This window comes from Acinonyx jubatus, chromosome B1, assembly GCF_027475565.1.
Source record: "Acinonyx jubatus isolate Ajub_Pintada_27869175 chromosome B1, VMU_Ajub_asm_v1.0, whole genome shotgun sequence".
Taxonomy (NCBI): domain Eukaryota; kingdom Metazoa; phylum Chordata; class Mammalia; order Carnivora; family Felidae; genus Acinonyx; species Acinonyx jubatus.
In genome coordinates, this window is record NC_069382.1 from 48,039,021 (window position 1) to 48,063,488 (window position 24,468).

The following is a 24,468-nucleotide window of genomic DNA, read 5'->3' on the forward strand; positions in this document are numbered from 1 at the left end:
TATGCTTTGGGTTTTGCAGTTATTGGGAAGTGAAACGCAACATACCTTCCTCTTTCTCCAGCATCTGGTGGGAACACAACCAAGGGACTGGCTTCATTACTGGGTCCCTCAGCGGGTTTGAGAGGACAGTTTCATGGCCAGTGGCTACCATCTCATAACCGGTTTCCAGGGCTGGGCTAGACTGAGAACTGTGTACTGCCTGTGGAGCCTGTCCACATCTGGCTCAGAACTGCCCCCAACCCAGCTACAGCAAAGCCATGCTCTGGGCACTATCCAAGAGATTTCAAGTCAAGGATGGGCACCGAGGGAACTGATGTATACTCACTTCCTACTACCTACCAGACACTGCAAAGAAGCTCGTGCATGTATTCTCTCATTTATTCTTCATGACAGTTCCATGAGTTTAGTTACTATGGATCTCACCTAACAGAGGAGAAAATCGGCCCAGAAAAGTCAAGCGATTTGCCCAGGATCACACAGCGGCTATAAGGAAGAGCCAGGGAGGAGAGCAAAGGCCTTTGCTTTTCAATCCACAGAGCCAACTATCAGGCTGAATACTTAAGACAAATATTTACTAACAGCTCTCTTCATACGAAAAGCGCCTTTCACCTACCACCCACCAGTCCCGCGGGGTCTACGGTAGTTAGTGTAAGTTAGGGAGTAAGGGAAGGAGCCTTGGTGTTAAAGCAGTGGCTCTCTCAGTGGACTGAGGCAAGTGGCCTGGGCTGCAGGTAGGAATCACCTGGGGTGCTTTAAAATCTACCGGTGCGGGGGCGGGGGGGGGTGGTTATAGCTTGGAACAGCTGGCTGGTGATGTCAATGCGCGTCAAGGTGGAGAAGAAGTGCATGAAGGGACTGATCAGGGATGAAGCCCCACCCCCGCTACGCAACTTACCAGCTGTTGGACCTTGTGAGTAAGGCATGTAGGTAACACCTCTTCTGGGAGGGTTTTTCCCTGATCTGTTGTCCCAACATGCGCTCCCCACATATGAGAAATATTATACCGTCATTCCCTCCTTCAGGTCTGTGTGCACTCATCTTTGTAAGCTCCGTGAAAGCGAAAGCCACTCAACACCCTGGTGGTTCCCATCTGTGGGAAATGCGGTCGGTCCTCACTCGCAGGCAGTCTGGCACATCGCAGCACTTAACAAATTGTACTGAGCGAGTGGATGCATGAATGGGATCCACAGCCTTCTGCTGGGCTCGAGGAACAGAACTGATCCCTAAATACCCCAGAACCTGCTTGGCTGTGCATCAGAAGGGCCCCAAAGCCCAGGGAACTTTGCTTCTAAAGAACAAGAGAGGAGGGAAACCCAGCCTAAGCCTGAAACATCACAGCCCCTTTAGGTTTGTTTATCCTGCCTTCTAGGCCAAAGCAAAACCGGGCAAAAGAAAGGAGGTTGTGTAGAGTCGAAATAAACACATGGGGCTGGGAAAATAGGCTCTGATTTTCTGCAGCTGCAGAGTAGAGCCCCGGGGATAATTTGGACCATCTGCCCATTAAGGAAGTTGAACTTTTCATTCTCTGGTGAAGAAAGAACTCCCCATGGCCCCAGCCGGCCTGCAGCACGGGGGCTCTGCTTCCCACCTCCCCGAGGTGGGGGACGTTGGGCCCCGTCCTTCTCTTGACACGACACTTCTCTTTTCCCTGACATCTGTGGGAAATGTGGTCCGTATGGGAAGGACAGGAGCCATCCCACAAGCAAAGTAAGGAATGTCTGGTCAGGCTCTGCTGGAGGGCATTGCTTTTAAAATGCGGTCTGGCCTGTGGGTACGCTTTTATAAAATGCTACTTCCTAATGGTAATCTGCTCTGAACTTAATATGGTGCTTTGTGCCTCTTCAAAGCACTTTTGTTAGCGGGTTTCATTTTGATCTTTGTATCCCTTCTCTAAAGTGGGTGGTTCTTGTTATACCCATTTTACAGATGGGGAAGCTGACTCAGGGAAGGAAGGGGTACATTGATAAAGTGGCCACACTCGAACCACATCTGGGTCTCCAGTCCCCGGACTACTGTTCTGTGTCTTCAGTTGGGGGTCACATGGGGTGCTTGGGCCTTTGCTGGGTAGAAGGAGCAGCCAGAAATACCTCCCAAGTTATCACTGTACTGATCATGCCGGATTTTTTGTAAAACTGTTTTTAAGTTTGGTCTCCCCAACTCTGTTGTCTATTCTTTTGGAAACTGGGAGTTTGTCCTGTCTGATTTTGTTTTTCTGCTGCCTTACTCATGGGTGCCCAGCTACTAGTGGAGGTGCAATAAAAATGTGCCTGATTAAATAATAAAGGAAGTGCTTCGCCTGCCCTGCCCTGAACCAGGAGCTCACCCCATCGCAGTGGGAAGATGCCACTAACACCCAGAGCGGCACTTGTAGGACTTCACTGGGCAGCCCAGTAGCGAGGTGAGTCCTTTGCCATGCTTTGGCTCTTGGGTCTCTCAGAGGGCAGTGAAGGGTCAGTGAGTGTCAACAGGCCTTTAGGAGTAGAAAGAAATGCAGTAGAGCCAGGAGAAAAACCAATGATAGGGAGGCCTCATTTGATCACGCCTGCAGCTGTAGGGGGTTCTGAAGTTTATACGGCATGGCATCCCTCTAAAGTCTTCGTGGACCTGCCCCTGCCGCCTTTAGCTCCGGGTCCCATGTCCAGGACAGGTGGCCTTTTTTTAAGAAGGCACTTTCACCCTCTGCCCTCACCCACACCGTCCCCACCCTGCCCTGGTTCTTCTCTCAGTTCTATTCTCCTTCAAGTTCAGGCTCCGAGAGTCCTTGGCTGAGATGCTTCCCAACCCCAATATTATAAATTCTTGAAGGCAGGACCCACCTCCAGCACCACATTCACCACTTTCTAGATCTATGACCTTGGGCAAGTAATATAACCTCTCAGAATGGCTTCCCCATCGGTTAAATGGGATAACGACACCTGCCTTAGAGAGTCATTCTGAAATCTGGGTAGGCTGAGTGACTGGGGTGGTCGGTTCTCAAGAAATAGTGCTGAATTCCATGTAAGCCCCAAGGATCCCGATGGGGGCCTGAGGGACTGAGGCAAGGGAATGGCCCCCCGTTTGAGTCAGGGAGAAAGCCAGCCATGACCCCTCCCCCACAGCATCCACAAGACCTCCCAGGATGTCCACAGGCTCTGCCTCCCGCTTTCATCTTCTTTCTCCCGTGAGAATTCTACACCAGCGCCCTTTAGAAGACAGCCTGAAATCCAGCCCTAGGGGAAGTCGGTCCATCTCAACTGGTTCCAAGGACACCTCAATGGTGTTTTCCATTGTCAAAGGACAGGATGGGAAGTGGAGCCATGCATTTAATGCAGAGGCAGCGAAAGCTCAGGGACTCAATCTGCAGTGTCTTCAGCCAAACTTCACCTCCAACAGAAGAGGAGGGAGTGCGGGGTCACGGGGATTAAGAATTCCGAAGTTTGTTTGTGTTGCTTTCTAAATAAACAGTTTAACCACTCCCGGTTTTAATGTACGTCTCAACCAAAAACTTTTCTTCATATGAAACCCACATCAAAGACCCAAACTTCAGTTCTGCAGTGGTCCAAGGTGTTGTTTTTTGTAGAAAATGCCCTGTTCACCTTCAGTCTGAGGTTTGCATTACCAAAAGAGTTTTCTTCAGGGCAAATCCCAGAAATTGTCACGTGTTTGCCGGGAAACTGGGACATGCCAGTCCTTGGGGGAGGCAACCCCCTCTAGACTCCCCTCCAAAGGATGGGTACAGCAGTATCAGATAAATGTGGGTAATGTGAGAAATGAAGGCACAGCACAGAACATGCTCCCTTGCTCACTCACAGTGACAAGAATAGGTGCTTAGGGAACAAACTGGTTACCGCCAGTCACAGTGTAAAAGGCCCCGCAGACCAACAGTTAAAAGAAGCAAACCTTCCCAAGTTCCACTTAACAATACCTAACCCCAGAGTCTCAACATGAATTCCAAACACTGGCTTGCTTCTTTTCCAGCTAGCCCTTGGCTTTGGCCCTCAGTTGGTTCCCGCTTTCACCTAGTACGTACATATGTATTTATTTCATTATTATTATTTTTTTTAATGTTATTTTTGAGAGAGACAGAGACAGGGAGCAAGCAGGGGAGGGGCAGAGAGAGAGAGAGAGAGGGAGACACCGAACCCAAAGCAGGCTCCTGGCTCCGAGCTGTTAGCACAGAGTTACGTGGGGCTTAAACTCACGAACCAGGAGACCATGACCTAGGTTGAAATCAGACTGAGTGAGCCACCCAGGCGCCCCAACCCAGTATGTACGTAGAATACAGGTATGGCTGACCTTGAACAACACAGGTTTGAATTGCATAGGTTCATTTACATGCAGAATTTTTTCACTACAGTACCATGCTGTATGTGTGTGTATTTTCTCTTCCTTAGGATTTTCTTAATAACATTTTCCTTTCTCTAGCTTACTCTATTGTAAGCACACATCATATAATACACGTAACATATCAAATATGTGTTCCTCAACGGTTATCAGTAAGGCTTTTTCAGTCAACAGTAGGCTATTAGTAGTCAAGTTTTGGGGAGTCAAAAGTTATACGTGGAGTTTAAAATTTTTTTTTAAACGCTTATATATTTTTGAAAGAGAGAGAGTGAGAGAGTGCGTGTGTGTGTGAGCAGGGGAGGGGCAGAGAGAGAGAGAGAGAAAGAGAGAGAGAGTCCCAAGAGGCTCCATGCTGTGCGTGCAGAGCCTGACGCGGGGCTGGAACCCACGAACCCTGAGATAATGACCTGAGCTGAAATCAAGAGTTGGACACTTAATGGACTGAGCCACCCAGGTGTCCTAAAAGTTATACATGGATTTTTGAAGGCACAGGCTTGGGGTCGGTGTCCCTAATCCCCACTCCCACATTGTTCAAGGGTCAACTGTGCTATCGGCCCTGCTAATGGCCTCTTAGCACCCCTCTGCTTGTGTCTGAGAGCACCCAGCCACAAGGGGGCTTCGTTTCTCTTCACCTAAGCAGTTTTCCTCACCAGGGCTCACATGGAAGCTCTTCTCTCTCCCCTTTCATCAGACATGAATGTCCCCTAGCTCGCACAGCTGTTCCTAAGTCTCAGGCAGCTGCCCCATCCCCACCACACCCCCCATTCTACCACCTGGCTTCTTAAAGGAACCAGGTCTTTTGTTTTTCCAGGCCCTCCTGAATCTATTTTAAGCCATCATACCGAGGGCAGCACGGATTAATCAGAACTGAACTGTTTTCTGCACATAGCAATTTAAAGCCCTCCTGGAAGGGGTCACTAGGAAGCTCTCAGGAAAAGTCAGTGGATTTGTTTTTGGAAGGCTTAGGATAAACTCTTGGCAAACCAGCGCGTCTGGAAGGCCAGATCCCATCCTCCGCACAGAACAGGAGGTAAAAAAAAGAGGAGATTGCAGCACGGGAGGCTGAGGGCCAGGTCTCCCCGCCACATTGTCAGTAGGTCAGAAGGGGACTCGGGTCTCAAGCTTGCTACCCCGCGGCCCATGCTGCTCGTCCAGAGCTCACGTCTCATCTTCTTAGGAGGCACTTTCTAAAAGAGGAGCAGCTCGGCCAAGAGAAGGAGCGAGAGCAGCAGAGACATGTGGACTTGGAATATGGACCTTTCTGTGGGGAGGAAGGGGCTGCCTACTGTGTGCCCGGCCTTGGTCTTAGAGCTGAGATCACCAGGGACAGCTGAAGCTCCATTCTCATGACCTTGGCCGGCTACCCCTTGGTCCCAGCTCTCAGCCCGGTTCTCCGCCAGTCACCTCTCACTGCTGTCATGTCACTTCCTGCTGACAGCCCATCCCGGCTTCCCAGTGCCTGAAGGTCGACCCTGAACTCCAGACTGTTGACCCCGGCATACCTCCCTGGCCTTATTTTTTGTTTCTTATATCCCTAAACCACATCACACCAAACTATTTGGGTTTATCGGGCAATGCTTTCCTGTTTCATGCAGGGCTCTCTTTCCCTGGAATGCCTTTGCCTTCCACATCCACCTGTTGGATACCAATTTGTCAAAGACACCTCAGCAAGTGACTCCCACAACAGTAGGCAAAATTAGCCTCTGTACATACCTCTCCTATAGCCCTCACCACATTCCACTGTGATCACGTGTGTATGTGTCTTCCTCACCTGCTAGATAGTGTGCTCCTCAAGTTGAGGCTGGTCCTTACTCCGCTTTGGTTCCCCAGCCTTTAGCCAGGGCCTAAATACCAGTTTGCCAAATAAGTGAATAAAGCAATACTCTCTTCCATAAATATTTTCCTTCCTGCCACACTTCTTTCTTCTTCTTTTTCTCCTTATATTTAGTTTTGAGAGGTGGGGAGGGGCAGAGAGAGAGAGAGAGGGAGACAGCAGAGAGCCAGACATGGGGCTCGAACTCATGAACACTGAGATCATGACCTGAGCCAAAGTCGGAAACTCAACCGACTGAGGCACCCAGGTGTGTCTTCTATTTTTTCTTTATGATGGAAGTGAGGGAGGCCAATCCCTCTCGCCTCTGCTCCTTTCCTCAGCCAACTCCATGCCAGCCCCGGTTTCTGACCCACGGGCTTTGGGCCTTTGCTGTCCCTGTGCCTGCTCGGTTTCCATCTGGCTCCCACATCCCTCATTTACCATGTCCTTGTGCCCATTCCTTTCTCTCTGGTGCCTCCCACTCTGCGTCAGCCAGGGCTGGAAGCCGCGTTTGCCACGGGACAACTTTTCTGAGTGAATTCTGGGGCCCTGTGCATTTTCAGTCCCTGGACATACGCTCAGGGGAGGAGACATCTGAAAGACACTTGGCCATCTCCACATCCCCTCTGGGGTTTGCATCTGCCCCCCACTCGCTCTGTGAGGATAAAGAGAAGGAATGAAGGACTGCATGAACCGAACCAGCGTGTGAGTGAACACAGCCAGATGCGTGTGGGTGCTGCTGCGTCCAGCCGGCGGGCTCGGTTTACCCACAAGAGAACGGAGAAGCAAGTGAGGGTAGGGCTTCACTGGGAGATGCAGAACTTCCAGTGTGAAACCTGTGCTGGCCTCTCATGGGGCCACAGAACACAGGCAGCCAAAGCTGGGTGAAATTCAGCAAAAAGGGGAAGAAATCCTTAAAAGTGAGAATTAGCACTTTCGTATCAAACCCACTGAGAAGAGACAGTGGCCCATGAGGGCCCCAGGCTGTCAAAGGCCAGAGAGAATAAGAGGTAGTCCAAGGATGTAGCAAAGGACGGAGAGTGGGCTCGAGGCCAGACAGGTGTGACCTGTAACCTGGCTCTGCCCCTTACGAACTCCGGTGACCTTGGGCAGCTCCCTTCTTCTCTACCCTTAGCCTCCGCCGCCCCCCTAACGTGGACATAACCAGGACTCCTGTATTGTGCTGTCACGATTAAGTGAAATAATGTGCATAGAAACTTTGCTTCTCATAGTACCAGCTACAAGTTTGTTAGTAGTAGCATGTGATAGTTGATTTTTCTGAGAAGTGTGGTTTACTTTTAGATCACGTTGTTGCTGGGGCATTAAAGTTGTATAAGGAATTAAAGAAATATATCCAGTTAGTAAAGAAATATATTTGCATATAAAAGGTCCAGCATCTCTGTCTCTCCATGCTTGCAAGAATGCTAACTTTTGGTGCCACATGGGATTCCCTGGGGCACCCAGTGCAGGTAACCGTACTTACAGGGATGGGAGGAAAGGAACTCACGGACACTGAAGGCCTCTCTTTGCATTCCGGATTCTTTTTTTTTTTTTAATGTTTATTTATGTTTGAGAGAGACACATACACAAGAGTATGTGAGCAGGGGAGGGGCAGAGAGAGACACACACACAGAACCCGAAGCAGGCTCCAGGCTCTGAGCTGTCAGCACAGAGCCCGACATAGGGCTCCAACCCATGAACCATGAGATCACAACCTGAGCCAAAGTCAGACACTTAACTGAGCCATTCAGGCGCCCCCACATTCTAAAAGAGATAGAAACATCTCAGCAGCTGTGGACAAAACTGTCTAGAAGCCACCTCCCTGATAATTTCTTTTGAGCTTACGCTACACGATGGGGTGCCCACTGTTCCCCCCGCACCCACAAACTTTCCTAAATACTGCAAACACACACAAGGTGTTAAACATTTTTCCTAATGTTCTGAGATGCCACTAGAAACTACCAACAAAATCTGGCTTAGAATCTACCCCTGGGTCATTCTGCATATTTTTCCCATGTGAAACCAAATTGAGGAAAAGTTTTTAAACAATCTGAGCTTCTATCCTGCTTTAAATTCATGCTGGAAACTTTACCCACCCCTGAGCTGCAAAAATACTATTTATTTTTCCTGCAAATGGACCATATATGAGGGTAAAACAAACGTTTTTCTGTCTTGAGATATGTATATAGAGTTTATTTTTTTCCTGGCCAAACTCCCCAAAGCCAAACATCTAACAGAATGACTGATAGACCTCCCTTGCCTCAAAACAAAAGAAAACAAAACTTTGCCTCTTGTCAAGCAGAAATCAGGAGATCTGGATTCCAGACTCAGTTTGAACCATGGCCTAGCCGTGGGACGGTGGGGATTCTCTCCAGACCTCTATTCTTGGTCCCAGTTCAGTGAACTGGAGGTGGGAGGGGGGGTGCTCAGGATGGGGAGAGGAGTCAGCCTGAAACCCCGTTTGACTCTAGAATCATGTGACTCCAGATCAAAACATGGGTAAACAATTGCAAGATCCTATCCTGAAAAATATTTTTATTTATTTATTTTTAAATGTCTATTTATTTTGACAGAGAATGTAAGCGGTGGAGGGGCAGAGAGAAAGAGAGAGGGAAACAGAGAACCCCAAGCAGGATCTGCACCCTCAGTCAGTGCAGAGCCTGACACAGGACTCAATTTCATGAACTGTGACATCACGACCTGAGCTGAAATCAAGAGGCGGGCACTCAACTGACTGAGCCACCCAGGAGCCCCCTGAAAAATATTTTTTTAACATTAAAAAAAATTTTTTTAAGTTATTTATCTATCTATCTATTATCTATCTATCTATCTATCTATCTATCTATCTATCTATCTATCTATCTATCTAGAGAGCCTACATGCGAGCTGGGGAGAGGCAGAGTGAGAGGGGGAGAAAGAGAATCCCAAGTAGAGTCCATACTGTTACCACAGAGCCCGATGCAGGGCTTGAACTCATGAACCATTGAGATCATGACCTGAGTCAAAATCAAGAGTCAGATGCTTAACTGACTGAGCCACCCAGTCACCCTTTTTTTGGTAACTTTTATTTTTCCCCTGAAAAATATTTTTAAAAACTTTTTTTTGAATGTGTATTTATTTTTGTAGGAGAGACAGACAGAGCGTGAGCAGGGGAGGAGCAGAGAGAAAGGGAGACACAGAATCCGAAGCAGGCTCCAGGGTCTGAGCTGTTAGCACAGAGCCCGATGCAGGGCTCGAACTCACAAACTGAGAGACCATGCCCCGAGCCAAAGTGGACGCACAACCGACTGAGCCACCCAGGAGCCCCTCCCCTGAAAAATATTTTAATATTGACTCAAAACATGGGTCCCAAGAAATCTTCTCTGTAATGCCCTCTTCAAAGGAAAGCCCCCAATTTCTGATTCTGACCTGAGGGGTAGGTAACTTGTTGCTCTTCTCGATCCCTTTATGTAGTAATACCCCACCTGCTGGAACTTCAGGTTTTCTGCTAAGGGTGGGAGGTGTTTGGTAAAGGTGCCCTGAGCTGGGTCTCGCAAGAGGGTTCCTTCTCCATGGTGTTCCTTTGTGGAGGAGGGCAGAACTCTAGTGCTGAGTCCTTTTCCCCACCCGTTAGATCTCACAGAGGGGCTGCCCTGGGCTTGGGGAATGACTGAGAACCTCCCAGAAGCGGGCACTCCGTGCTCATCAGAATTTCCACACTCTCCTGAAAGATGATCCTTGGCTTCCTCCTCAAAGCTGTGGTCTCAGGGATCCAGTTAACGCCTGTTGGACTGGAGCTCCTTAGAAACCAAACCAGGAGTCTGAATATAGCGTGGGTTTGGCGTAGTCAGAGACAGGCCAGGGGTGCCGGCCGTGGGAAAGCACTCCCCTGCCACCGCATGGGGCAGCCCTGAATTGCTTCAAAGGTTCCCTTAAATCCATATCTGCAGGTGAGGGACTCACTAGGTTTTAAGGAGCCCAACCGGACTCTTAAAGACCAGGGGCCTAAGATCTCATTCCAAAGTTAAGAGAAGTCAGAGGCCTGGGTTTCCACTTTGCTTCTGCTCCTGCCTTGGGAGAATCGTCCTGCTCCTGAAAGCCTCTGGAACAGGTGACGGATGGATGGCCTTCCAGTTACGCTCTACAATTCCCGTGTGTCTCCTATGCTCCCCTGTACGCTGTGTAAAGCCTCCTATCTGTGGAGCTGTCTCTGCTGAGCCAGCTCACTTTCCAGGTCCATCACCCACGAAGATATTTTTTGGGGTTGGGAGACGGCAATGAAAAGCTTAGGGCTGTGTGTCAAGGCCATTGTCTGAGCTCTGGGCTCCAGTGAGGGTGTGGCCTCTTCAGGGCAGGAAAGAAAGAACGCCGTTTGTCCCTGAGGAGGGGCTGTTCCGGGCTGACATCAGCCTCTTGTGGTGCAGTCCATAGACTCCAGGGCCAAGTGGATTAGATGCCCTTCCCCCATGCTCCCCACCCACGCCTGGGGGAGCCCCACACCACTGTGGCTCAGCACCTCACAGCCCGGTCCAGTTGCAGAGGCCAGCCAGCTGGGCCCACAGAACCAAGGTAAACAGTGATGAAAGCATCCTTTGGATTAATGGACTGGCCACCACCACCTCTTCCCAGGCTAGCACGGACCTCCTCTCTCCTGTCAAGTCGGCTGAGGAATAGTCGCCAAAGAGTTCCTGACAAGAACCCCCGGTATGTGGGCAGCGTTTCTGATCCCCCTCTCACAGGTCATCTCTCCGCAGACCCCCCTTCCTGCCACCACAGCAGGAATTTTTTATTTCACAGAGCTAAAGGCCGCCGTCCTTCTCGGCTACTTTGGCAGCATTCCATCAGAAAGCAGTCAACAAACAGAGCAGAGAGCACCCCAAAGACAAAGTACGGAGCCCAGTCCGTTAGATAAGTGTGACTCAGATCTGTCACAGATGTCCTAGATCATATCCAGACTCCTTTATTTTGTCTTCAAAACTCTCCTCTTGGCTCCTAGCAAAGTCCACCAGCTCTCCTCATTGAGCCAGGACACTCCCAGTTAAACCCTTGGCTGCCCCAGAAAGGGACTGTAGACAATGCTAGGAAGACTGAACCACAGAAACTGTTTTGTGGGTTATAGCATCTAGGGTAAAGTGGACGCGGTGAGCCCAGAGCGAGCATAGGCACACCTGGTCCTCGTCCGTGTCCACCACCACCGAGTGACAAAGCACCGTCATGTGCATTTTTCCTGTTTGATCTTAATCACAACCCTGGGAAAGAGAAGGCCAGGGGAGGTAGCAGGCAAGTTCAAGTTTCAGAGGACCTTGGAAAGGCCCTACTTAGGAGAGAGGTGTCCTTCCTGGTCCTGCATGACTGGGATGGAACCAAAGATCGGCAGTAGGGAAACCTGTGGTCTCGGGCCAGTGTGTGAATCTGCAGTGGCATCTGTCCCTGAGTGTCACCAGCAGAACCTGGGTGCAGATGCAGTCTTCCTAGGGAGCCAGGACTGGAGCACAGGTGCCCTAGAAGGGGAGAATCTGCTCATGGCTTCCCATAGAATGGCAACATTTCAGAGCCCAACAAATACTATATGCTAGCATTTTGTTGAAACTTGGCTAGGAGACTCATTCTTTGACAATCTCTCCAAGGCTCTACGTGTAGCCCTTGTCAACATTTTAGGGAGGACGCTGGTCAGAGAGACTTCCATTCCTAGACTTGGTGTTCTGCCCAATAAGGAGATTCCCTAGTGTCACTACTCAGTTCATAGCAAAGGAGGAAAACAAAAAGGGTTCTGTTTTGCTTCTGCACCTTTCCTCATGCAAGTACCTGGAGAGCCGGTATGTCTGAACTAATGTATTACACGGCATGATAATACTCAGCACTTACTGAATCCTAGCCACAGTGGAGGCAGTGTAACAACCACTTTATGTGGACTAACTCATTCACTTGTCACAATGATCCTACAAGGTAAGGATGCTTCTTATCCCCATTCTAAAGATGAGAAACCTGAGGTGCAGAGATTACTCAGCTGGCTAGTGAGGCAGCCAGGAGGGAGGGCAGACAGTCTGCCTCCAGATCATCCCATACAACCACTGGGCTTATGGAAGCATGGTCTGTTCCCCCTTCAGTATAGCTGTCTCTTGCTGGGCCAGCAGGGCCCTGAAACAGGGAGGGAGCTCTTTGGCTCTAGCCTCCGGTCCCCCCAGACCCGTGGGGCTGCTTAGATGACAGCTACAGAATCCAGTGACCCCAGTAGAATGTCCTTACCGGCATCCCCTGCTCTGTCTCCTTTGTCTCCCTTCTCTCCTTTTGGACCTCGGTCACCTGAAACAGAGGAGGAAAACCGGCATTAGAAAAGAAAATAAACCCTACCGGTGAATAAAATGTGACCTGCAGGAGACATATCAACCCATGACCCGAGAAACTCTCAGCAGGAACCTACAGCACCGGAGGGCCTGGTATGGCAGGAAAGATAAGAGCTTGAGTCAATTATGCTGCATGTTCTGGGCACCCCAAGAAGGAGATCGGGGGGCCCAGCTAAGAAGTTTCATTCCCTAACTAAAGTGTAGAAGGGTAGAGTCTACCAGCACAGACTAGAGTATGTGGTATTCAGCAGGAAGAAGACAGGGCAAAGATACTCCTATTACGTAGTCAAGGTTTTATTTTTTTTTAATGTTTTTATTTTTTTAATGTCTTAATTTATTTTGGAGAGACAGAGACAGAGTGTGAGTGGGGGAGGGGCAGACAGAGGGAGACCCAGAATCGGAAGCAGGCTCCAGGCTCTGAGCTGCCAGCACAGAGCCCAACGTGGGGCTCAAGCTCACGAGCGTGAGATCAGGACCTGAGTCAGAGTCAGACACTTAACCAACTGAATCCCCCAGGCACCTCTTTTAATGTTTTTATTTTTGAGAGGGAGAGAGAGACAGAGCGTGAGCTGGGGAGGGGCAGAGGGAGAGGGAGACGCAGAATCAGAAGGAGGCTCCAGGCTCTGAGCTGTCAGCACAGAGCCCGATGTGGGGCTCAAACCCAGGAACCGTGAGATCATAACCTGAGCCAAAGTCCGATGCTTCCGAGGTTTTAGAAGTACGCATCCAAGTTTGTCTTACTAAGCACTAGAGGAAAAGCTGGGGGAGGACTTCAGTTACACAGGGAGGACAAAGGTTATATGTCAGGCAGATTTCCCAGTGGGGGAGGCTATAAAACATGAGGCAGAGCTTCTAGGGAATTGTAGAATTTCCTTTTCAGGAAAGAGCTCTGAAACCATAGAGCCCTTTTCCAAGCTAGCATCTCACTCTACAAAGAAGTAGAAGGTCCTGACACCACTCAAAAGAGGGAGGGCACTAAAGTGACCAGGGAATTCCATTCCAAGTCTCTCCATAAAAATATCTGCAAGTCAAGCACTCTCAACAATAGCCAAATTATGGAAAGAGCCTAAATGTCCATCAACTGATGAATGGATAAAGAAATGGAGTACTACGTGGCAATGAGAAAGAATGAAATATGGCCCTTTGTAGCAACGTGGATGGAACTGGAGAGTGTGATGCTAAGTGAAATAAGCCATACAGAGAAAGACAGATACCATATGGTTTCACTCTTATGTGGATCCTGAGAAACTTAACAGAAACCCATGGGGGAGGGGAAGGAAAAAAAAAGAGGTTAGAGTGGGAGAGAGCCAAAGCATAAGAGACTCTTAAAAACTGAGAACAAACTGAGGGTTGATGGGGGGTGGGAGGGAGGGGAGGGTGGGTGATGGGTATTGAGGAGGGCACCTTTTGGGATGAGCACTGGGTGTTGTATGGAAACCAATTTGACAATAAATTTCATATATTGAAAAAAATAATCTGCAAGTCAGAGAAGCCTATAGCATATTGTCTGGTGAAAAAAAAGCAAGCCAGCAAGTTCCAGGGATGGATGCCTAATGTGATCCAAGTGTTGAAGAAAAAAAAACACCCCAAAACAAAGGCAACCATATATGTAAATATAAATATGCTTAGAAAAAGTTCTGGCAGGATATGCTCCAAAATGTTTACAGTAGTTATTCCAAAGAATAATAGCTTAAGGGGCTATGGGGCAGGGGACTCGCTTTTCACTTTATACATTACACTTTATCTGCTTCTGTATTATTAAATACTTTCAACAAGCATAGGCTGCTTTTGTAGTCTGTTTTAAAATCATTTTTTAAATTTTTAATTTAATTTTACATTATTTTTTAAATTTTTTAATGTTTATTTATTGTTAAGAGACAGAGCGTGAATAGGGGAGGGGCAGAGAGAGAGGGAGACACAGAATCTGAAGCAGGCTCCAGGCTCCGAGCTGTCAGCACAGAGCCTGACGCGGGGCTTGAACTCACAAATTGCAAGATCATGACCTGAGCCAAAGTCGGATGCTTAACCAACTGAGCCACCCAGGCACCCCAAAATCATTTTTTTTAAATGTAGATCATAAAAGGAAGAAAAATCTCAGCCTGTTTAATCACCAGAAAGTAGAATAAAAGTTCTCAGTGATCCAAGACTAAGAGACCATCCTAGACATGGGGTAGGAATGATTAATAGTACTTTTTCTTCGTTTTCATATTTACAAGGGAGAGGGTTAAGACTGGGGACACAGCATCAGATTTCCTCGTCTTGTGCTGCAGTTACCATGGAAATCTGCTCACTCTTGAAAAGAATGGAGAGGGGCACGTGGGTGGCTCAGTGGGTTAAGCATCCGACTCTTGGTTTCAGCTCTGATCGTGATCTCGCGGTTCATGAGTTCAAGCCCTGCATCAGGCTCCGTGCTGACAGCTCAGAACCTGCTTGGGATTCTCTCTCTGCCCCTTCCCTGTGTGCACACATGTGTGCTCTCTCTCTCTCTCAAAATAAATAAATAAACATTAAAAAAAGAAAGAAATGAATGTTTAACAAGACCAAGTGACTTGCCCAAGGTCACTGAGCTAGTCAATGGCAGAGCCAAAATGCAAAGATAGTCCATCTGCTCCGGTGCCCGTGCTGCTGCCCAGGGGCTAGCGATGAGCAAGGCTACACAGGTGCTCTGAGGTTTGCTATTACCTTTGAACCCGCGCATGCCCATTGGTCCTGTGGCTCCCATCTTCCCATCATCACCCTTGGGGCCTGGCAGCCCTGGGGTTCCTCTCTCTCCTGGCAGACCTGGGGAGACACAGGACAAGTTGTGGGGCCTCAGACTCAGAGCTGGAGGGCCTTTACAGGTCACCATCTGGCCCGGCCATCACCCTCAACCACGCGTCCTCCTGTGGCTTTTCCTTACTGATTCTTCTCAGTGAAGTTAGAGAGGCTGCAAAAACAGTGTTCGAAAGGTCAGCACAAACCTTCCCCACTGGCGCCTCTTAGCCAGTTAGGCTGGGCCCCTGACCCCGGAAGGTCCAATTCTATTGTGAGTAATGGTGGTGGTGCCCACCGCATTTGGGAGATGTCCCTTTGCCTCTAGTTGTGCTGGAGATTTCAACTCAGCAAACAGTTTTTGAGTACTCTCTATGTGTCAGACACTGTTCTGGATTCTTTTCATAGAGTACCTCATTTCATCCTCACAATCAACCGAGGTACCATTTCACCTGTGTTACAAATGAGGCAACTGAGGCCCAGAGAGGTTAAGTAACCTGCCCATGGTCACACAGCAGAGAGTATTGGGGGCAGGATCTGAGCTCTGGTCTTCCTGAACTGAATAGCTTGTGGTCAATCAGGTTTATCTCATGCTGGATGAAAAGGGCTTACTGGTATTTAGGGTAAGAGGCAGATGAAATAGTTCCCCATCCTCTTTAACAAAAAACCCCACAAAGATCCCTTCCCCGCTGTAAACCCCAGGGAGGTAGAGCAAAGGGGATCATAGGCTGAGGAGGAGGAAGAAAGTCAGCAAGGCCAGTAAATGGGAGAGATGACTGGCTGCCAGATCAGGCCCCGGGGCTCCCAGCCACAAGGTCCCGTGGCCATTGCCTGCACGTCACTATGGAGAGCCAGAATCAACAAATACTTTCACCCAGTGAGAGCCCTGCTCCCCGAGAGGCCTGACCTAAGCCCACAGTTATCTCTGTAAAGCAGAGAACTCTTAATTAACTGATTACTTGTTCTTTCCCGCTTTGAATGTGGGCTGGCTTTCTCTGGTCTCTTTGCGTGACACGGAGAAACCTGTCTTCCAGTAATGATTTCTCCAGAGCTCACATCAAATGTCTGGAGGAGGATGAATGGCCCAGAGGATGGTGGTACCTCAGAGAAGGGCTGATTGATTTCTTTTTTTCCTTCCTAACACGAGATACCTGTGTGGAGTCCAATGGCCCCATTGCCACAGAGTTCTGAATCTAGTATGGGATCTGCCCAGGGCTCCCCATCGTATAATTTAATAAGGCAGAAAAAGAGTTTCCGCAGGCCTGTGAGTGTTTAGGCATCCTCAGTTCTGAATTTGGGGCATTCCCCTGGAGGTGAGCCAGGAGTAGAGGCCAGGCCGTGGGCTCTCCTCCTATTACCTTCTGCCCCTCTCCTGTGTGCAACCTCCTCAAGATTTAGGAAGAAGATGGTTTGAAGATGGAATTCCTGACATAAACAAAACAGACATCTTTCCCCAGATAAGCTTCCCCTTTTCTTACATCCTTGAGAAGACTTTGCACTCTCCCGGGGAAATGCCGCTCACAGCAGAGGCTCAGAAGCGAACAGTCTGGGAGGCCAAGTTTGAGAAAGTAACAGAACAGAAGCGTCCTGAGACAAGGAGTTTGAGAAGAACACACTCTTTCCAGAAGGCCAAAAAACATCCTCCCCATCAGCCACCGGATCTTCAGGCCTGTCACTAGCGTGTTCATTGATTTGGGCAGAATCAGCAAGGAGGAGGGAGTATCGGGTGCCTGGTGGCTCAGGACACACTGAGGACACACAGCATGCTTGTGGAACACCCTCGATTCCTTCCAAAGGCCCTGGTCATGTGAACCCTGCATCCCGGGCTGAGAAGTGGCTACAGGAAGCTGTGAGCCTCTCATGCCCCCCTTTGCCTTCAGATCCTGGTACTTTATGTGAAGAAGTTTTTGCCCCATCCTTGTGATAACAGCAATGCATCAGTGTCTCGACACAGCAGGGCATTTGAAGCTGGGTGGATTGGGGGCTCTCCCGGGGGCCCCTTCACCAATACCAATGAGAGGGTGGAGGGTCAGGGACGGAATGGGGGCACCCTCTCCTTCCTGATATGCCCAGGTCCTTCCCGGGGCCTCCCAGTTACCTCGAAGTCCAGGTAATCCAGGGATCCCAGGCTCGCCTTCTTTCCCTTCATCCCCCTGATCGCCTTTGGGGCCGGGAGGTCCTGAAAGGGTTACAAGATGGCACCAAGGTTAGAGGGTAGCTTGTGGAATAGGCCACCTATAGAGGAAGAAAAAAAACTCCTTCTTAAAGAGAGAAACGGTCAGCACTATGCCTAGGAAGCACAGAGGGTTCCACCTAGCCCAGTCTTGTGTGTGTGCAGGGGAAATCAGGGAAAACTTCCTGGAAGTAGTAATATCCAAAGTGAAATCTCAAGGAGGAACAGAAGGTGGCTAAGTAAAAAGAGGAGTGGAGGTATGTTATGGACTGAATGTCTCTGTTCCGCCCCCCCCCCCCCCCCCCCGCCTCCAAATGCATATGTCAGAGCCCTGATCTTCAATGTGATGGTATTTGGAGGTGGTGCCTTTGGATGTGATTAGGTTTAGATAAGGTCATGGGAATAGGGCCCCCAAGAAGAGACACCAGAGAGCACTCTTGCTCCCTATCCCCTTCTTCGTGCTTGAGGTGTCCTTTCTCCCTCTCCCTCTCCCTCTCCCTTTGCCATGTGAGGACACAGCAAGAAAGTGGCCGTCTGTAAGCCAGGAAGAGGGCTCTCCTTAGAACCCTACCGTGCCACACCCTGATCTGACTTCCGGCCTCCAGAACTGTGAGACAGACATGTCTGTTGTTTAAGCCCCCCAGTGCGGGGTATTTTGTCCTAGCAGCCCGGACGGACAGAGACAGAATGACAGGGAGAGCTCCAGGCAGGAGGAACCATCCTTGTAAGAGCTTAAAGATAAGAAAGAGACATGTGAGCCATGGTGGGATTAGCAGCTGGGGGCATATGCTGGACAAGGAGGGTGCAAAAGTGGGGGCTCTTGGGGTTATGGCCCAAGTGTTGGACTTGACCCTGAGGGTACCAGAAACCGCAACAGGGTCTGAGGGAAAACAAGAGTGTCATCAGGTCTGCACACAAGGGAGACGGCTCAGGCTGCCATGTTGGAAAATGGATCAGGACGGGAGGGAAAGCAGAGGCGGGGAGGCCATGAGGAAGCTGCACCCCAGGTGGGAGGTGGTGGTCCGGAGGGATGAGAGTGGCCGTGTGGAGGTAGAACAGACAGACCTTGACTAAACATAGGTGAGGTTGGGGGAAGTGGAGCACCTGGCTTGGGCATCTGGGGGCAGGGAGGGGTGTCTATTTGCTCCTGAGCAGGACTTTCTTCTAAGGCCAGGCTCCACTGTGGCGGGGATTCCAGCACATGTGACCGGATTCAGTACCCACAACAATGCTGCGCATATTGTCTTAGAACAACAGTTACAGAAGTTGCTCGTCTGAGGCCACACGACCAGCTGGCAAGAAAAGGGGCCCAGGTTTTGACCCGGGTCTGTCTGGCCCTGCCCCTCGGCCTCACCTATCACAGTAGATGGCTTGCCATTCCCAGAATGCAGTTAGACTTTCCCACCACCCCCCCAGCCTGCTGTGCTCCCCATCGATCTCCTATGCCCGCCTGTCCCCACCCCCCCACCCCAGGCTGCTTGCGCATCACTTCACTTTTGGCCAGAGCCTCTCTGAGCCAGCGTTCCTGCTGAGGGTGGGCATGGCCCATCTGAACGGGCATATTTGGTGCCACTCAACACTTATCTCACACTGCCTTGTCCTGGACTCACAGATGTACATGTTCTCTCCTTCCCAACAAAACTGCCAGCTTCATTCTTGGCATCCCTGTCCCAGCTGTGAAGAGCCAGACTCTAAGCTCCCTCCTCTTGCTGCCTTGTGAAAGAAAAAGAAGACCCAGGAAAATGCCAAATCCGTATTGTAGCGAATTGAAGAGTGTCCCTTCAAAATTCATGTCCACTTGGAACCTCAGAATGGAACCGTATTTGGAAATAGGGTCATTTGCAGATGTAGTTAGTTAAGAGGGGCTGATCCTGGAGGAGGGTGGGTCCTAACCCAATGGCCGGTGTTGTTATAAGAAGATAAAGCACAGCAGACGCATGGGGAGAGTGCTATGTGACGGGGAGGGGCGGGGGGGGGGGGTGGAGGGGGCAGAGATTGTAGTGTCTACAAGCCAAGGAATGCCAAGGATTGTCAGCAACCACCAGAAGTCAGGAAGAGACCAAGAAGAATTGTCTCCTGGCGCTTACAGAGGGAACATGAGCCTGTGAACACCTTGACTTTCAGACTTACAGCCTCCAAAGTTACAAGAGAATCGGTTTCTGTTGTTTGAAGCCACCCACTTTGTGGTCCTTTGTTATGGTAGCCCCAGGAAACCAAAACATGCACACTGACAACACAGCAGCAATGGATTGCACAATAAATATTTGATGAATGAATGAGATCAGAGGGTGTTAATACGTACAAAACAACCAGGCAGCCAAGACCGAGATGTACTGATACATTCCAAAAGTTGGCACCATCATCAGACCCTAACCCAAGTTGACAGCTGTTTAATAATTCGATGGCACATACACAGGAAAAAAGCAGTCAACAACTTAAAAATGCACGCACGACACACAAATCACTTAAAGGGACCGCGTTTTGTGGCCATCTTCCTCTCTTCTATGAAGAAAAGCAAAGGAAGACTGGCCATGTTGATCCCAGGTTTCAGGTGACAGCATTGGGACACAGAATCTGTTAAGAACACACCTGAGATTATACAGCAAAGGAGAGGCATGGTGGAAGGAGCAGATGAGATTTCCACCCCATATTCCAGCAATCTCTCTGTCAGGTCAGAGCTGCAGCCAGGGACATGGAGAGGTACCTGGATGTCTGCACTCTACGAGCTGTCCCTGAGCGAGACCCCCTCCCCCCTGCCCCCAGTACACTCTTCTGTGCCCTCCTACCCTCCCCACCTGGAACACAGTGCGCCTGGAACTGATCAGGTCAAGGATGCAACGGGTTGAACACTCCACAATTTACTCTATTTGCTCTGCTGAGGGTGTGACTCAACACGTGGATCCTCCCAAGAGTAATTCTCACCAAAGAAGGATGCTGCCCAGGGAATGATCCGGGACGGTAGGGCATCAGGGTGGCAGCGATCATTTGGAAGGTAAGGGTTGAGTACGGACATGGAGTGTCTTAAGTTCAGATCCTGGTCCTGGAAAATCTAAGTTAAAGTTCCTTCCCCAGACATTTGTAGTGAGGAGTAAGCAGATGACATGACACACGGGCTATAAAGGGGCTTGGTAACCTTTGAGTGGCAAGGCCATCCTCATCATCTGTATCCCCACTTTCATAATGCTTCATCAGAACAATTCCAAGATCACCTCGCATAGTCATTCTGAGCTGCACCCAAAATCACCTTGCCACGCTTGGCTGGCCCATTCAGGGAGAGGGCCGAAGACATCCTACACACAGGTGTAGTTTTTTAAGACACAGATAAGTGGTTAGTAAGGCCCTTTACTAGAGATGAACTGGGAGGAAGTTGGAATGGACCGTAAAGATGGGCGCTGATTTTCAAGCCTTGGTCACGCCCTTAGGTGGAACTGGTCCCACAGACTCAGAAGGACCTAAACTGTGGTCAGTGGTTGAGTCTCATGGGGCCAGGCTTCCTGGAGCTCCAACGACCAAGTGCTTCTTCAAATCACTGCTGCCCCGTGGATAATGCACACTTGGGCTCTGACATTTTATCATTTTCTCTGGAATCCAGGCCAAAAATTGAGCCTGCTTTGACTCCTCTCTTTTCCCCGCTCCCCATAACCCCCTTGCTCATCAAGGCTCGTCATCAAGGTGAATCCCATGTCATTCTCTACCTCCTTCCTCATTGCCACCACCCTCATCAGGGTCTCACACCCAACCTTGTAAAGACCTCCTTGTCTGAGGGCTAAAACCCGTTGTGCTGTCCCATTGATCTTGTCAGAATCCAGTGAACTCACAGCCTCTGTGCTCAAAGCACAAGGGGCCACAGCCCCTCTCCTAGAGACCCCTACAGATCATTCACCACCTGACCCCTTCTGCAAACTCACAGCCTGATGCTTCCAGATGCGAGCTCTCTTTCACCTCCGCAAAACCATTCTCATGTGTCCCCAGACATCCACCAAATCTTTCCCTTTCTAGGAGTCCTGTCCCTCTCAGGCCTGGAGCTCACCTCCAAGCACACTGTTCTGATCTCTCAGGGCACGAGGGAAGAGCCCCCAAATCTCAGAGCTGGAAGGCCCCTCACACATCACTGTGCACAAACTCCTCATGGAAGCACCCCTGAACCTGGGCAGGCCACCTTGTGCCCACTCACTGGGCCCTGTCACTCATCTTGCACTGTGGTCCCCAAGGAGGACAGGCCTGTCTATAGGGCCGGAGCCCCACTCTCTGCAGCCCTATACCTCACAGGGCACGTGGCATACCGTAGAGATTCTATGAACGACTTCTGGGCAGTTGTAAAAGCCATTATGGTTATCACCGGTCCTAGTGGTACCCAGCTGAGCTTTTTAACTTCTTGACTCTTTATACTGTGACTTGCTCATCCTTTCTCTCACTAGAGCAGGCCAGAGCATGGAGGCAGTCTGGGACAAGAAGGAGTGGGGTCTATTTCTCCACAATTGTGAAAACGCTTCCGGCGCCCCCTCCATTCTGCTTCTGGTCCAGGGCACCAGCTTCCCTTTCAGCCCACCTCCTACAGGTGGGACAGGGAGGGGGAAGAGGAAGAGGAGGAGGAGGAGGAGGAGGAGGAGGAGGAGGAGGGGGGAGAGAACCCTCTAGCCCTGTGCCCTGTGTCTGGAGTCCCCTCCTGGGGCCTGCCCACCAGTCCAGTCCTGTGCTCCCACACTGCCCCCAGGGCAGTTCTGCCCCCAAGGGGGCTGCCCATGAGCTGTGCCAGCTGGAAACATCTTGAGAACAAACGAAGGATGTGTGACTGAGCATTTGGGAGAAACACCAGGGTTCCTCTGGGAACCAGCCAACAGAGAGGGAAAAGCAATCCATCCTCCCTTCCCGGATCCTGGTTTGAGTGATGGGGTGGGGGACCTGCATGTGCTGGAATCTGGACAGATCCCTGCCAAGAACAAATTATCATTCCAGCTGATGAAGTGGGCCTGAAGCCAGCAGAACAGCAACCCAAATCCATAAACACCAACCCCCTGCACCACGCTAATCCCAGGGTGGCTGACCAAGGTGGAGTCCCCCAATTAATTGCCCCACACCCACCCCCTGACATCACGTGGGCACTGGGCTCTCAGCTCTATTACCTTTACAGTTTTGCACACTCTCCCACTTCCTTCACTGTGTGCCCAGGGCAAGGACTGTTAGCCGTGTTTCCTGGCTTGGGGGGGGGGGGGGGGTTGGCCCAGAGGCACAGGTGCTGCCCCTGGCTCCGGCCCAGCTTGTAAGGCCAGCCTTCGTCTGAGTGTCATGGGCTAAGGGGTGGCGGGCCAGGCCGGATGCAAGTGCGTGCTCTCCACTCCCTTTCCAGCAGAGAGGCTGGCGTGGAAGGTGACAGGACACAGTGCCATCTAGCCCTCCCGGGGAGCCACCACACAGTCCGTGCTTCCCAGTCCTCGGTAGAGCAGGAACACTATTTACATATCACCCTGCTCACAGAGACCTTGTCACCTCCAACACGTCCCTATGCATGAGAGGCCAGAGCTGGAGCCCGGAACCCATGGCCTCGCTCCATCACGTCGTCCATTTATAACACTGCTGGAACTGGACTCCCTACTACACAGCATGTTTAAAAAGTGGCTCACAGATAAATCTGCTCTGCCAACTCGTGTTCATGAACTGAGAGATGCATTTTCGAGTCCCGGCTGGGGCCACCCGCTTGGGATTTGACTTGGGCAAGTCATTTCCCCTCTCTGAGCCTCAAGGTCCTCAACTGTAAAACAAGAGGAGTGGACTAGATGATTACAGAGCCCATTATCAGGGTAACATTCTGCGATTCTATAACCTTCCATCTAGCAAACAGGCCATCTGAATATGGTGGAGAGTCCTGCCTTCCTGCCTCGCTCACCCCTTCGCACCCCTGTAGAGGCCCCCCCCCCCTGCTGGTTTCTCTCCCTTCTCCTGGTATACCTCCCCTCTCTGGTTATCTTCCCCCTCCTATATGGCCCCTTCACTGGCTACCTTTCCCCCTCTTGGTATGCCTCCCCTCTCTGGTTATTTTTTTCCCTCCTGGTATGGCCTCTCTCTGGTTACCTTTCCTCCTCCTGGTATGTCCCTTCTCTGGCTATCTCCCCACTTCTGGTACACTTGCCCTCTCTGGTTATCTTCCCCCTCCTGTATGCCCCCCTCACTAGTTACATTTACCCCTCCTGGGATGCCCCCCACTCTCTGGTTATCTCCTCACTCCTGTATGCCTTTTCTCTCTGATCATTTAAGTTCTCTGCTCGCAAACCACAGACAGATTTCAACAGACATGATTAATACTGAAAATCCAAAGCAGAAAACAAAAAGCACTGCTGTGAATGTACACAAAAGACAAACCGGAGACAAAGTTCAGAGAAAACTGTATAACGAAGTGAGAGAATGAAAACCATTTGGGGTCAAGCTCAAGAATAACATAAATAAGCTCATAGTTGAAAAATATACATAGTTGAGTATTTGTAGATTTTGCACCAGGAAAGGGCAAAGAGGGGGAGAGTGTGAGTGTGTGTGTGAATGTGACTGTGTGTGTGTGTGTGTGTGTGTTTAAAGACTAAGAGAGGAACTGGACAAACTTAAGGCAGAAAGGCCATTCCAGAGAGCAGTATGGAAATGCATAGAAGCTTAGCCAGTAAAACACCTCTTATCCCAAAGCCAGGGTAGAGTTTTGTCTCATTAAAGTTAAATGGCGATGGGACGTCTGGGTGGCTCAGTCAGTTAAGCGTCTGACTTCGGCTCAGGTCATGATCTTGCAGTCGGTGAGTTCGAGCCCCACATCAGGCCCAGAGTTGAGAGCTGAGCTGAGAGCTCAGAGCCTGGAGCCTGCTACGGATTCTGTGTCTCCCTCCTCTCTCTGCCCCTCCCACACTCACTCTCTGTCTCTCTAAAATGAATAAACTTCAAAAAAAAAAACCTTTAAAGTTGAATGGCGATTACATCAGATATGCCACACAGAATCTTCTCTAATCATGCCAGTTGGGTCCCTGGCAACCACGAGAGAGGGAAATGGAAAAGGGAGATACTGGATGCGGTGGTGATCCTGGGAGCCAGAGAGACTGAGTGGTGTTCGT

At 50.1% G+C, this 24,468-nt stretch overlaps 1 protein-coding gene across 2 annotated transcripts in view; it reads right to left on the reverse strand.

Annotated features, from left to right (window-relative positions):
* The window catches only part of SCARA5 (scavenger receptor class A member 5), a 126,223-nt gene that overhangs the window by 23,690 nt on the left and 78,065 nt on the right, over positions 1-24,468 (reverse strand). For both annotated transcript variants that reach the window (XM_027069989.2, XM_027069994.2), the window contains exons 5-7: positions 17,309-17,389; positions 15,142-15,240; positions 12,362-12,418 (exon numbers count right to left, since the gene is read on the reverse strand). In XM_027069989.2, the coding sequence (XP_026925790.1) occupies positions 12,362-12,418; positions 15,142-15,240; positions 17,309-17,389 (237 nt within the window). The remainder of the gene's footprint in view (positions 1-12,361; positions 12,419-15,141; positions 15,241-17,308; positions 17,390-24,468) is intronic.